Source organism: Coloeus monedula (genome assembly GCF_965178545.1).
Source record: "Coloeus monedula genome assembly, chromosome: 17".
Lineage (NCBI taxonomy): Eukaryota > Metazoa > Chordata > Aves > Passeriformes > Corvidae > Coloeus > Coloeus monedula.
Window position 1 is genome coordinate 2,787,010 of NC_138797.1, and position 14,685 is coordinate 2,801,694.

The 14,685-nt window shown below is 45.8% G+C and overlaps 1 protein-coding gene across 1 annotated transcript in view; it reads left to right on the forward strand.

Annotated features, from left to right (window-relative positions):
• TRPC4AP (transient receptor potential cation channel subfamily C member 4 associated protein) overlaps positions 1-14,189 on the forward strand; it is a 35,476-nt gene extending 21,287 nt beyond the window's left edge. Inside the window, exons 10-19 of the mRNA XM_082292729.1 lie at positions 3,413-3,544; positions 4,205-4,263; positions 6,265-6,366; positions 7,739-7,822; positions 8,122-8,212; positions 8,733-8,873; positions 9,980-10,088; positions 10,288-10,400; positions 10,631-10,837; positions 11,817-14,189. Coding sequence (XP_082148855.1) covers positions 3,413-3,544; positions 4,205-4,263; positions 6,265-6,366; positions 7,739-7,822; positions 8,122-8,212; positions 8,733-8,873; positions 9,980-10,088; positions 10,288-10,400; positions 10,631-10,837; positions 11,817-11,954 — 1,176 coding nt within the window. The 3' untranslated portion in view covers positions 11,955-14,189. The remainder of the gene's footprint in view (positions 1-3,412; positions 3,545-4,204; positions 4,264-6,264; positions 6,367-7,738; positions 7,823-8,121; positions 8,213-8,732; positions 8,874-9,979; positions 10,089-10,287; positions 10,401-10,630; positions 10,838-11,816) is intronic.
• Positions 14,190-14,685: the final 496 nt, after the last annotated feature.

Here is a 14,685-nt window from a genome sequence, read left to right on the forward strand (position 1 = left end):
AGGAGCCTGAGCACATTTATTTTGAGTATTAACCTCTCAGTGTGTCAGTCACAAACACTCCCCAGGGCCATTTCCTAAATCTCTTGATCTGAATGCAAGTGCAGTTGTAGTTCAGTCCCAAACATAACTGACCTGTTCACCCTGAACATACAGCAGAGTCTGTGGGCTTCCCATCCCTGGAAGTGTTCAAGGCTGGGACTTGGAGCAACCTGGGATACTGGAAGGTATCCTTGCCCATGGCAGGGGAGTGAGATGGGCTTTAAGATCCCTTCCAACCCAAACCATCCTGGGATTTTGTGATTCTAAACAGACACTTGGCATTAAAAGAATCAGATTCTGCATGAGAGGAAGCAGAGGGAACCAGCAATTCTTTCAGAAACCACAGTCACTACCATAAACAACTCCTAATCATGTTGTCATTCCTTTTAGAAGTGCTGTTTCTGTTAGGCATGAAATAAAATGTAAACAAAGCCCAAAACGTAACTGAAACTACCAGAACATGGATCTATTAGGGGGACTTCTTTTTCCATTGTATCAAGACAGATAATTCATCCCTGCCTGAGTGCCCCACCTGAATGCAGTTTTATAGATACTGCAGGAACTGCTTGCAGCCTGCACTCATCCTGCTGCTGCTAGAGGGAGCTGGAGGTGCTGGATTCCTTCCCTCCCTGGGTCACTTCTGGTGTGCTCCTGTCAGATGTGACAAGACAAAAACTCTGCTGCTGAGACAGCTAGATTTGAATTCACTTTTTAATTTCCTGGGAAAACAGCTCTTTATCCTTCATCTGCTGTTTCTGCCCCTGTGCAGATGGGGAAGGTAAGGATAAAGCTGGCCTGCAGTTCACTTCTTCCCAGGACTCATTCAGGACTGGACGGAATTGAAGGATTTACTACATTCCCAAACACTTCTTGTCCAGAGCCAGTTTTTTTGGTTGTTGTTGTTTGTTCTTTTGTTTTTTGTTTGCTGTTGGTTGGTTTTTTGTTTGGTTTTTTTTTGTTTGTTTTTTGGGGTTTTTTTTGTTTTGTTTTGTTTGTTTTTTTGGTTTTGTTTTATGAAATCCTCTGCCTTTGAAACACATGATACATTCTTCATTCCTTAATGTGCATAAGACTTGCATGGCAGATGTGAATCCACTGCCCTTCCTGAGAGCCAGGGAGATGGAGGACTGGAGCTGAGCTGTTCTCAGTGGGAAGCTCTGGAATGCAGGCACAGCAGTGTCTGCAGCAGCACACTCAGGCAAGCATTTCAGCTGCCTTTTGGTTTCTCTTTTCTGTGAAGGAATAAAAGCACAGGATCTGTGGTACCAGTCTGAGCAGCCAAAGGACTTGCTGGTTTTAGATTGGATTCATTTTGCATAGAATTTTATTAAGGGCATCACAGACCTGCTTCAGTCCACTGTAACAATTGACATAATGGTGTGGTGTTTGCCTGAAGCAAGGTGCAGCCTCCCAAACTCAACCTGTCCCCAAATGTTTACTCTGAATCCTTGGTTTAAACTTGATTGCTGGCTAATTTGCATTAATTGGTAACTGTGACTTGGCTCGTCCTGCTGCCACTTTGGGGATGATCTCACCCTTGGGGATATGTGGTGTTTCTCTGCAGATCTGGGCCTTGCTGCCTTCTCATTATCATCACACCCTAAATTACTCTCCTTATGTATTTTTCTAGGCTGTCTTGCATGTCTGTGTCATGGTGAAGAGCTATCAGCTGATTTCCTTGCTCCTGCTGTAGGGAGCCACACTGCACACACAGAAACTCAGCAGAGACAGTTTTAGTGTTGAGAAAGCAACAGAGCAATTCCTGTGAAGCTGGATGGCAGCAGAAAAAAGCCAAAGTCATTTGAAGGGTGACTATAGAGCAGGGATTGTCTTGGCATCCTCAGGCAGAGGAACTGTAATGAGTTTGGTGTCTGGGAGAGAGAATGATACAAAGGCAGTGATGTAACTGAGGAGCTCTGTCAGGTGAGAGCTTTAGAGCTGAGCAAACTAAACTGCATACATTTGAAATGAGAGTCATTTGGAAAGGAGCAGATCAAGGAGTTAAAACTGCGAGTGTAGAAGCTCTTCCTTTACTGAGGGTTGAGGCTCTTGCAGGCAGCTCACACGCTTGGCTTCCTCCTGTTGTGCCTGTGCCATGGAGGGACAGGGGCACTACAGGGAGCACTTTGTTCAGAGAGATTCCTCAGAGCTGCTTTTGTGACTAAACCAAAGTGTCCAAGAGTGTTTTAAAATAATGGAGCACCAGAGGACTCCAAGCTCAGCAATCTGTCAGGGCAGCATGGGTGGGGTGGGAAGGAGCTGGATGCTTTCCTCAGGTGTGATGCTTGAAATGTCCAGCACCAGGAATGTGATTTCCATAAAGATGGCACAGCTGGTGGCTACAGCCAAGAGGAGTGCAAAAAGCCATCAGCTGTGCTGCAAACTAGAACTAAAATCTGTAAAAGAGTGTCAGCTTTGGATATTTTGATTCATTCAGGTATCCAAGTAAATAGAACGAAGTAGATGATCTGCTTGAAATGCTGCTGGTTACGGTTCTGTGTCTTGGGAAAACTTGGGGTATTTTTAAGTGATTTCGTTTGTTGGTTTTAAGGAACATGTCAATTACTTGGGCACTTAATTTTTGCAGCATGTTGGACATTCCAGTCATGTGGTTTTCATTTGCAACCACATCTCAAGGAATAATGCTTGTCCTAGGCCTACAGCTGATAAGAATCCCACTTTGTATTTCCCTTAGTCCTCATCTTCCAAATCCCTTACATCAAAAGTATCCCAGCTTGGATGGAAGGTATTGAACATCTGTTCACACCAAAATTATTAGCTTCTTTTATATGAATAAAAAAAAATGTACCAGGCAGACTGATAAACCTGAGCAATTTGGCTTTTTTTTTTCTCTAAGTTCAGCTTCCCTTTAACCTGAAGGAGCAGTGTGGTGTGGTTGTGTTACTGCTGGACTCTGCTTAGGACTCCTGCCCAGGTCCTCTGAACAAAACCAGTGTTGATGGGTTTTGTTGTCATCAGAGGCCTACCTGAGCTCCAGCTGTGTGTCTGGAAAGGGAAAGGACACTCAGGAGATGAGTGGCAGCAGAATATCCCCGGCTCAGCTGTTTGGTGTAGATGCATTTTCAGCGTGCTGGAAGTGATGTCCTGATGCCCAAAGCTGCTTCTAGAGACACAGTGGTTAATTGAAGCGCTGGTGAAGAGCTTTATCCCAAAATGTCTGTTCTCCATCCATGTGCACCAAATGGAAACTACTGCACTGTGGTTAGTGCGTTAACACAAACACTTGCTGTTTGAGACAAGAATTCACATGTTTTATCAGAGAATAACATCATTGTGCCCTTCTGTTTCCAGACTACATTAAATCTGTGTCTGAGGCTGGAGCAGACGTGTTTGTACCTCTCTTGTTCCCCAGGTTCATAAAATGATAGCAGAGTTCAGACTCATTCCTGGCCTCAATAACCTGTTTGACAAACTCATCTGGAGGAAGCACTCGGCCTCAGCCCTGGTTCTGCACGGACACAACCAGAATTGTGATTGCAGTCCGGTGAGGGACTTCTGGAATTCTGTGTTGGGTTTTTATCCTGTCATACACCCCTGAGGAGCTGTGCTGAGCAACTGGGTGTTTGTATAATTAATGGCTTGAGAAGTGGTAGCATTCAGGTTTTGAGGAATTAACTGTTTTCACTGAAGTCTGTCCTTGGCTCGTGCTAGCAATTTAGCAGGGCCAATTTAGTCTCTCCCCTCTCTCCTAGTTTGGGAACTGGGAAAGGAGTAAATTTCTGGACCCTGGAAGCCAGAGGTAGAAGACAAACAAAATTCAAAGAAAAGCTACCTGGGAGAGACACAGAGTACAAATTGTGCCACAGTCAGGTTTAGGGGGTGGAGGGGGAGGGTTGGGTTTTGTGTTGGACTCTTTATTTTTTTCCTTCCAAACCTAGACATTCAGAATTGATCAGTACAATTATAAGCTTTTTTGCTGTTGCAGTGAAAAGAAATGATTACCTGTTACGTGCATAGGCTTGGAGGCAATCTCCACTTCTATTTTGAGAAGTGCAGCCTTCTCCATTTATGCAAGTCCCTTGCTCTGCTGTCCAAAGGGGTTTGATTTGGAAAGGTTTTCCATTCAGCTGTTTCATGTCAGCTTGGTAACTGATGAGAAATACTAAAGCAGTACTTTTTTTTTACTTTTCTTGTCTCCTTTTAGGACATTACTTTAAAGATACAATTCTTGAGGCTTCTTCAGAGTTTCAGTGACCACCATGAGTGAGTATGAGAAGCTGTGGTGGGTTGTGGCTTGGTGGTGTTTGCCTGGTTGTGGTTCCAGGTGGGCACAGGGCAGGCTCCACGTGAAGGGAATGTTGCACAGTCCCTACACTTCATGTGCCTTTCAGCTCTTGCTGGAACAGCCTAAGAATTTGCTCTGCAGTGGGCATGTCTGAATATGCCTGGTGTGGTTAAACCCAGCCCATTTTGTCTCATGTTGAAATGAGCTGAAACATGTATAGGATGAGTTAACACTTTCTGGCTGAAGGAATAAGGAGGCAGCTTTCCTCTTTCTCTGCCTTCTCACTGAGAACTGACAGTGAGCCAGGGAAATAGGAGGAAAGCTTCTGTCTGCTTTCAAAAGGCATCCTTAGGAAACTTGGATCTGCTGGAGCAGTTGGAGGGGTGATGCAGTTTGCTTGGGGTTTTTTTTAATGCTGTGCTGCTGCTACAGAGGTGTTAGTTGTGACTTGTGGAATTGCATCCTGCGTTCCATCAGTGTCCTGTTGCTCTAATTCAGTCCTGGGAGATGGTGTCCACTTCCTTGCAAACACCTGTGTTAGAGGCATGTTGCACTTCAGGTGCTGCTCATTCCTAGGGCCAGGCTGATATTTCTGTGCAGCTTTTTAGTCCCGTTGGATAGATTTCAAATATCAGCCTTTTTCATTGTGGAATATTAGCTTTGAGAATGGGGAGCTGCTGGACATAGACAAGGGGGGAATGCTGACCTATTGTAAATCCTTCATGCAAGACATTGTTTGCCTGGGAATCACTCCAGGTTTTCCAATAAAATCTCTACAGGTGATGTTACTACTTAAGTGGCTGCTACAAAGATCTCAGGCTTGTTTGAGCAGAAAACAGCTCCCAACTGTAACATTTGAGCAAGTGGAATGTGTGGGATCTGGTTGGGGGTTTTAAATAATTACATGAGCTTTCTGTGAAATCACAGATAAGCTGAGTTAACTGAGGACAAGATGAGAGTAAAGTATTTGTATGCTGATATTGATGCAGTGAAATCGTGTCCAAACCAAACTTGCAGAGCTGTTTATTGCAGGGAGAGAAAGGCTCTGTTCTCATTGCAGACACCTGTTTGATCCACATCAAAGGAAGCTTTGCATGAGAGGCTCAATGGGCACTAATCTGGATGACAGTGTTGGAAGCAAGAAGGAACCTCACAGTCATCACTGCATCCTCTGCTCCCTGAGCTTTCCTGAAAAGAAATGTTTGCTGCCTGATTTTGAGCACTTGGAAGCAGAAAGACTCTCAGGGAGCACACTGGCATTGGGCAGGGAGTCTGGCAAAGGGAACCCCTGGACTACATTTCCACTCTGGCAGACTTGTTCTGCATTTAGTTCACTTTACAGACAAAATAGTTGATTTTCATTATGAAAAGTTCAGTATTTGATAAAGAATTCATGTACATTCCTGCGGTTTAGATCCATTTTTATTTGGATCTCTATATTTCCTGATGTTTTTAAATATTTCCAGGGTAAAGTTTGTTCAGATAATAAAATACCAGGATGACTGAGCCCTTTTTTTGCAGTTTCTGCTTTCTATCTGAGATTTATTACTTAAAAAGAGCAATCACTATAGGGTAGAGAAAAACTTCAGGAAGCTGTGAAAAAGTTTGCTATTTAATAGTTATTTTGCTCTGAAATTCAGCAGAAGATTGCTGAGATTTTTTTAAAAATGAGTGTTATCCTGAAGAAGATATTTACAAACCACAAGATCCCAAACAAGTCAGCAAAGAACCATCATCTCAAAGCTGGTCAGCGTTGGAAGTGGTGTTTGATAAATTTTGGAGGATGTTTTCCCAAGCAGCAGCTGGCTGGCCTGGTGGAGGGAGCAGAGTGTGAACATTGTGAAGAGCAGCCAGGAGAAAGCAGCTTGCCCAGTCCTGCAGCCCTTGTAGGCCTGTGGCTCTGCTTTTCATGGAATTGCATTTTTGCCTCTTGAATTCATCCTGGTTTTCTCCCTTCCTGTCCCACTGTCTTGCTTTAGGAACAAGTATCTCCTTCTGAACAGCCAGGAACTGAATGAGCTGAGTGCAATCTCCCATAAAGCCAACATCCCTGAAGTGGATGCAGTGGTCAACACTGACAGGTGAGAGGGGATTGAGCGGGTAGGTCAGCAATTTAAGAGGTTTGGAAGCACTTAGACTGGAAGTTTGACATCACCTGTTTTGTCTGGGCTCTGTCTGTCCACCACACTTTGATTTCAGTGACTCCTTTCAGTGGGAAGTGTGCAGGTTTGTGGGATGTTGATGGTCATTAGCAAATCTCAGGTGTGCTCATGCTCAGAGTAAGGTGCTTTAAAAACAAAAGCAACTTTAAAAAACCCTAAAATGAGGGGTTTGAGTTCATGGCTCAGACTTCACTGTGATGTGCTGGCTCTGCCTGTCTGGCCTTCCTCACGTCAGCCATTGCAGACAGACCTGGAAAGTAAACTGTGATCCCTCAAATCATTACTTGCTCCTGCTAATAAGTGTTAGTTCTGGCATTCAGGAGCAGCCTGTGCACACATAATGTCCATTTCCAGGCTGCATGAATACATCCAAGTGTCAGAGTATTTTAAGGGCAGCTAATAACCAGAATAAGCTAAATTAGATTAACATGTTAAACCACTTACAGAATCTCTTGTGTTACATTTGAGTATCTGTTAGATAGATTTTGATCTAATAAGCTCTTTAATACACGATTCTGGTGTATAAACCTCAGCAGATGGAACATTGTTTGCAGAATTCAGTTTGGCAGAATACTCCCAGGGTATCAGCATGGACAAATCTGCACAGAGCAGATTTACCTCACTCCAAAAGGGAATCTCTAAGAGGATTTCAAGATTACAATTATTATCATAATACTGTGTCTAATTGGGAAGAACTTGGGGGTGTTTTTTACCCTTAGCATCTAGTTTTCTTGTTGCTTTTCTTGATCTGTGAGATCAAGGCATTACTTCTGCATGAGCTTAATGCAGGTAGAAACTCCACTGAAGGTGCTGTTCAATACAAGTAGTCTTGCAGTTGTACAGCCTCTCTGCTTTTACTACAACCTCGTGTAGCATCCAGCTTTCCATACTCTGCTGTGCCTCCTGAATGGAATTCAGACTTCCCTTTACATATCTTGAGGGGTTTCTTTCATTCCTTGAGGGGTTTCTTTCATTCCTTTCATTTTTTTTTTTTGCTTTTTTTTTAATCTCTTGATTCCCACAAGATGTGAACTGGTATTTCTGAAATCATTAAAATTTTGAGAGAAAAATTTTCTTTTGGACTTACTTGGAAGTTGTGTTGCAGGTACTGCAGATATTTACCAAGGGCAGTGAGGAGAACTCTTCTGCTGGTAGAACCAGCACAATATTTGTACTGTGTACTTCAATACTGAGATTTTGATCATCAAAAGCTCTGGAGCAGTGACTGGATTCAGTGTTCAGTGCTTGCCCAGCCCTTCCACTCACGCTGTCATTTCTCCACCTGCTGCAGGAGTCTTGTCTGTGATGGGAAGAGAGGTTTGTTGACCAGATTGCTTCAGGTCATGAAGAAGGAGCCAGCAGAATCCTCCTTCAGGTGGGTTCACTTTGCCTCTGATGTGCTGTTTGAGACCCCTGGGATGTAGCTTTGGTGTCATCCATCTTAGAGCAGCTGAGAATGTTTGAGAATCAGCTGTGGAAAGGTCTGGCTTTGTTGTGCTGAGGTGGCAGTGCAGGTGAGAATAAATCACAGCCAGTGATTTTCTGCATGATCAACAGGTCTGACCCCAGCTTCAGATTGGAATGAAACAGATTAGGAAACTGGATTTAAATTAGAGTTGTGATCAAGTACTTCCCTTGCTTCAAAACTAACACCTCCTTTCTTCTGATTCTCAGATTTTGGCAAGCAAGGGCAGTTGAAAGTTTTCTGCGAGGCACCACCTCCTATGCAGACCAGATGTTCCTGCTCAAGAGAGGACTCCTGGAGGTAAATAAGTTTATGTCAGGTATCCTCCATAGCAATCAAGAAGGATTTATCTGTAGTAAATCCAAAAGTGGATAAAAATGCAGTGTTAAGTATTATGCTGGGTTTAAAACTCAGCGGGGAAATTGAGGCCACTCAAGCTGCCCCCGTTTGATAGTGAGGGAATAAACACTAAGGGAGATAAATCAGGATCACAGTTTACTGGAGAAATCACAATAGATGCAACAATAATAATAATAAATGAAATACTGCCCCTTATTCCTGTGTAACTATGACAAATACTGGGAACACTTCTAAAAATATACCTGTGAATTCTGCTTGTTGCCATTTGTATAACCTGCATCACTGGGAAGTTGTTTTAACAGGAGACTCATCTGAACTGTCTTTAGTTCTGTGATACTGTGATATTCAGTCACCCAAGAACCTGCAGATAAATGCTTTAAATACTGATGAAATCAGAGTCTGTGTTGTGCTGCTGGCTTGGATGAAGCTGTGGCAATAACATGTTTTCCTCCCCTGCCAGCATATTCTCTACTGCATTGTTGATAGTGAGTGCAAGTCACGGGATGTGCTTCAGAGTTACTTTGACCTTCTGGGAGAGCTGATGAAATTCAACATTGATGCATTTAAGAGGTTCAACAAGTACATCAACACAGATGAGAAGGTAAATATTTGTAAAAGCTGCCCCCTGTGGCTCAAATTACACCCTTTCATAAGCAGACACAGCAGTAGAACTCAGATTCATTTGATCTTGGTTTGGTTTTAGAGCTTGGGGCACAATAAACATTAAGGGATGAGTTGCCAAAGTCCCTCAGTGTTTTCAGCAGTGCTCCATCTGTCCTGAGTCAGTGGGTGCTGAGCTGGTCAGCAAACATTGCCCTGTTCCAGGATGAGGCTCAAGGGTGGCAGAACATTTCCTGTGAAGTCACCACATTTGGGGTTAAGTGACAGCTGTGGACATTGAGACAGCTCCAGAAAGTCTTTTACTGGAGCTTGTAGTGGGAAGTCCTTCATGAATATTGCTTAAAATACTTGATACTGCAAACAGACGTAGATATTTGATCTTATTTGAACTTAGAGGCATTTTAAGAAGTCATGGCTTAGGTAATTACCTATAAAATTGAGTTTCCCATGTAAATAAAGAATGGGCAGCAAAGAATGGTTTCATGCTCTTGTGCACTTTGTACATATAACATCAGCTGGTGGGTAGGTTCTGAATGGCCTCATCCTCTGAATTTTGTTACTATAATGCTTCTGTCATTGCTCTTAGGTCTGGCAGACCTTGGAGAATGGAAGTATAAGTGCATTTAAAAGAAAACTATTTCTTTTGGAGTTTTTTCTCTAGTAAATTAACTCAAACATTCTAGAGAACGTCTTTATACTTCCTATTTGCTTCCTATTTATTGATCTGTAACTGGGTTTAGTTCTCACTCTGTGTGACTCCCTCACTGTATTCCTCCCTAGCACTGTCTGCTTGTACAAAATCACTGTAGGACAACATGGAGCTGCAGGATTTCTCCCTCTTTCAAAACAAACAGTGTATGAAATCTCACTTTCATTGGAGTGTCACATCTTCAAAAGAGATCTTGGGGATGCCAGGACTCACATTTTTCCATTCCATAGTGTTTGGTCATCCCTCAGTGCCAGTGTTGGCTTGGGCTGGATGAGGCAGGGCCATGGGTGATGTCCCCTCTTACACTTGTTAGAGGTAACTGAATATTAATATATTTAAACTTATTTAATTCAACACTAATAAGTGTTTGTGTTCAGTTCCAGATATTTTTAAATCAGATCAACAGCTCTTTGGTGGACTCAAACATGCTCGTTCGCTGCATCACGCTGTCCCTGGACCGGTTTGAGAACCAGTCTGATGCTAAAGGTGAACAGGAAGCAATGGGGTGGGACTGGGGGGTGTTTGGTGGTGATAATGGTTAATTTAAATCTGGGCTTTGACACTTGGGGGCTTAGATAAGGAAATGCCACCCTGAAAGTTTGAGCACCAGTTCTTACTGCCCTGGTGCTTGGATCAGCGTGTCTGAACCTTCAGCAGCTGGTGATTGGTTCTCCTCTTGCTGCAGTTGCAGAAGTCCTGTCCGAGTGCCGCCTGTTGTCCTACATGTCCCAGATGTCCATGAGGATGTCCTTCCTTTTCCGTCTCATTAATATTATCCATGTACAGACACTTACACAGGTAAAGAGCTGGCAGTGACTTGGCAGTTGCCTTACTGGGACTGGAATGGTGAGCAGGGCTGGGAGCAGGGAGGAGCCTGGTTTCCCTGGTGGACACCCATGTCCCTTTTCCTTGCTGTGTGCAGGAACACCTCCATTGTGCTTTCCACAGGCTTGTTTTATAAGGGCATGTATACAACAGGTATCTTGGTATTTAGATTTTTTTTTTTGCTGTGTCATTTTTACTTCCAGGAAAATGTCAGTTGTTTGAACACAAGTTTAGTTATCCTAATGCTGGCCCGAAGGAAAGAAAAGCTCCCTTTTTATCTGCGCACCTTGCAACAGATGGAATACACGGAAAAATACCCTGGCTTCATCCTGAACAACTTCCACAGTCTCCTGCGATTCTGGCAGCAGCATTACCTCAACAAGGATAAAGACAGCACCTGCTTAGAAAATGTATGTGACCCTCTTACCATGGCAGGAGTCGGATCACAACACCACCTGTCTGCCAGTCCGCTGGCAAAAACAGGGGGTGGGAGGTTGGGGAGGGAAAGAAGGGAGGAAGATCTGCCCCCAGTGTAACTCCTGTGGTGTTTTTCACACCTTCTCCCAGTCAGGTGCTGGGTTTCCCAGTAAACAGAGCCTGAGGCTTTGGCTCTGGCACACAGAAGTGACACTTCTAGTGCTGAGTGGGGTAGAGAGGCAGGGCTGGCAGGATGGCCAGGGAGGGGCGAGGCAGGGCAGAATCTATCTCCCAGACTAGTTAGCACCTTAGCCAGACTGTTCCCTCTTCCTGGTGTGGCAAACAGTGCAGGAAAAATACCTGATGTAAGCCAAGGGAGCAGCCTGCAGGTTTCTGTGCCAGAGCTGGTTTGTCCTGGGCCACCAGAGGGTAGAAAGAACCAATTATTCAGTTATGTGGGTGACACGTGGTCTGGTGTTGGGCTGCTGGAATGGCCTTTTGGCTTTGAGGGAATAATGCAGGAGGGGTGTGAGCAGGGGCCGTGTGTTGGTTTTTGTGTCATCTCAGGAGTGGGGGCTACTTCCAGCATTGGCTTATCTGCGGCACCACAGGGTCCCCGTTGGTGTTTGGAGTGGACAGCAAAGGGGAAGTTTGGGATTATGGGTGTACTGGACCAGGTAGGCAGGCTGGGGTCACCCTGTGCTGCTCTTAGCAGCTGCCAGAGGTGCTGGCAGTCCTTGTCTGGAGCTGGAGAGTGCAAAGCTGGTTGTAGAGGGTGTAGGTGTTCAACACCCATCCCTTCTGCTGCGGGCCCCAGGGAGGGAGGGCAGAATGGGGAACCCAAAGGGTTGGTCACACTGTGGAGCTGCGCAGCTCGGGCTGAAGAGGAAGCGATTTTCAGTTTTGGGAGGTGTCTCATGCTCCTGTTGGTGCTGTGGCCCCCACTGACCCCCCTGTTGTCTGTGCCCACAGAGCTCCTGTATTAGTTTTACCTACTGGAAAGAGACTGTTTCGATACTGCTCAGTCCGGACCGGACGTCCCCCTGTGCCATAGTCAGCTACATCGACGAGGCGTACATGGACATTGACAGAGACTTTTCCGAGGAGTAATTCCTGCCTCCAGCTTCTGACGGACAGCTCGGAGGGTCCCTCGCACCTGGGGGTTTTCAGGGATACGCTGTGTAGTGTGTGTGTGCAGCTCGGAGCCGCGGAGCGTCGTCCCACCCCACCCCTGCCGGCCCCAGCTCTGACCTCTGAGACTCGGACAGCTCTCTGGGCAACACATTCAGGGATGTATCTTCCAGTTATTCTGGGATAAAAATAATCACCTGCAAAAACCAGCCTGTACTATTTTTTTTCCTCTCTCCCAGTCTGGCGGGGCTGGCAGAAGGGGTTTTGCTGACATGAGGGTTCTCTGTATTTGCCGATTGAGGTGTGGCTCTCTCAGGGCTGCCGGGATGAGCAAGTTGAAAAGCACAGCAATTGCCCTCCAAGTGTGAGGTCCAAGGAGCCAACCTGAGCAGGACCCCGCCACCAGCCATGTGCAAAGCCACCACGAGGACTCCCTGCAGGTGTAACTCTTCCGCTGGGCTTGGAATCGGGGCTTTGGGGTTGGTTAGAGCATGAGTGTGTGTGCGTGTGTGTGCTTTTAATTCCTGAGAGCCCCAGCTCCAGTCAGCTCTTTACCATCTCCTTTTGGATCATTTGGTACTAAAACTATCTGTGCATTAGGAAAGAACCTCTGCTCCTGCTGTCCTTCCTGCAGATCCTTCCCATCCGGAGGCGTTTCGCAGTGCTGGAGAACAGAGACATTTCAGCAGTGGTGGAATTGCAACAGGGGTTGGCTTTTTCACGGAGCACTAGCATTAAAATGTACTAATTTTTTAAACTTGCGGCTTGTCCCTTCTTGGGTAACTAATCTGGTTTTAAAATCCTTTTCAGGACCATTGCTCTTGATGTTAACCTGCTATGCCTGGAAGTCTTATGTCAGTCTCTGCTTTCAGTCCTTAATATCAACACACACGTTAATCTTGAAGTGCAATATTTACTGGAGATGTCCGTTTTTCTTCCTGGATCTGTTTTAATCAGAATGTGTTAAGTGCTGGGAATAAACACTCCTGGTTGAAAGTAACTTTGTAGGATATGTTGGGAAAGGGGGAATCGGGTTTTGGCAGTCCCAGTTGCCAAACCTGCACCTGCCCTGCCTGCTCACCAACACCATGTTGCTCCAACACATTCAGATACCCAGGAATGAGATACACTACACTTAAGCCACTACATTTAAGTCAAAAACATGTCTTGCAGCTACAGCTAAAAGAAACCAGTTTTGAAACACACATCTGAATTTTTTTAACATTTTCTAATTTATTTGATGAGATGACTTCAGCTCTCTCCAGGCTCCGAAGGGGTGAGGATGTCCCAGAGCTGCAGCCTTTTGTCTCTCGTCGTTGCCAGCAGCATGAAACCCACCCTGAGGCTCCCTGTGCTGGGACTGGAGGAGTGAAGGAGGCTCCAGCCCCAGGGGCAGGATTTGTCTCTGAACATCTCCCTTCTCCTTTCTCTTCTCCCACACCTCAGTGTCCTGCTGTGGGCTCACAAGGTGGTCAGAGCTGCTGAGCTTGTGCATAAAGCTGGAGCCTTGCAGGAGCTCCTGGACATCCCAGTGTCCCTCCCTGGGAGCTGCATCCTGCTCTGGTGAGGGGACCCTGGGGAACTTTGCCATGGCAGCTTCACATCTATTCCTTACCAGGTCACCCCCACCCTGCCCCTCCTTCCCTTCAGCTCATTTCTTTCTCATCTGTACTTTTTTTGTTCTTGGGTATTTGTGTTTTTGGTGTATCTTTGCTTCTTCTTAACTGTAATAGATGTACACTTAAAATAAATGCTTCAAATTAAAAGGCTTTTAAGTTAAGGGATGCCTTTTCCATAGTGTAGTTAATTGGTGCATCCACTGATTGCTGCTGTAACCCTGCAGTCTCACTCCCCTCTGTACTGTAAAGATAGTTTGGGGCTCAGGTGCCTCTGGCCTTGCCCATGGTCCTGGGGGAAGCTGAGCTGAGCTCACACCATCCTTGGAGGTCCTCCCAGGCCTTGGGAGCACAGGCTGGGCTTTGCTTCTGGGCTGATTCGGCAGAGAAGGGCGCAGGGAACAAAGCCCCGGCAGCTCCTCCAGGGGTGGAGCGTGCTGGGCTCCGCCCCAGTGCACAGAGGATCACAGGCAAATCCCAGCTGGGGCCACATTCCTTTGGGATGTCTGTCCGTGCCGGATGCCTCAAGAATGTCATGGTGAGAGGGACCAGACCCATGGAGGTGGCAGCAGGCTCTGCTGGGATGGGAGGGAGCTGGGACCCCCGGCACTAACAAATACCTCTGGAAGTCTGCACTGTCCCCATGGGTTGCTGAGGTTTGTGCTGCCCTATTAATGCCGATTTGCTAACTGCAAATAAACATTAAATGGAAACTATTAAAGAAATCTATTTTAAAGAAATGAGTGGAGATGTCTTTCTTTGCAGTGCCTTTGCCAAAGCCATAACCCCATCCAGGGCTGCACTGGAGGGCTTTATGTCCTCAGGAGTAGTGGCTGAAGTCTGTCCTGCCTCACGCCTCTGCTCCAGTCCCCTGCAGCTGTGGTTTGGTGGGGAGGGATGAGGAAAGGGCTCTTTTCCCAAAGCCCATTCCACGCCAGGGCCATAGAGATGGGAGAGGGAGGACTGGGCTTCTCTCCTGCCTGTGCCTCCCTGTGAAAAATGTTCCCCAAGACCCCAGGAGAAGAGACCAAGGCCCGGGTTACCCTGTGACACACAAAAGAGCCAGTCCTGGCAGATCTACATTTATTCATGCA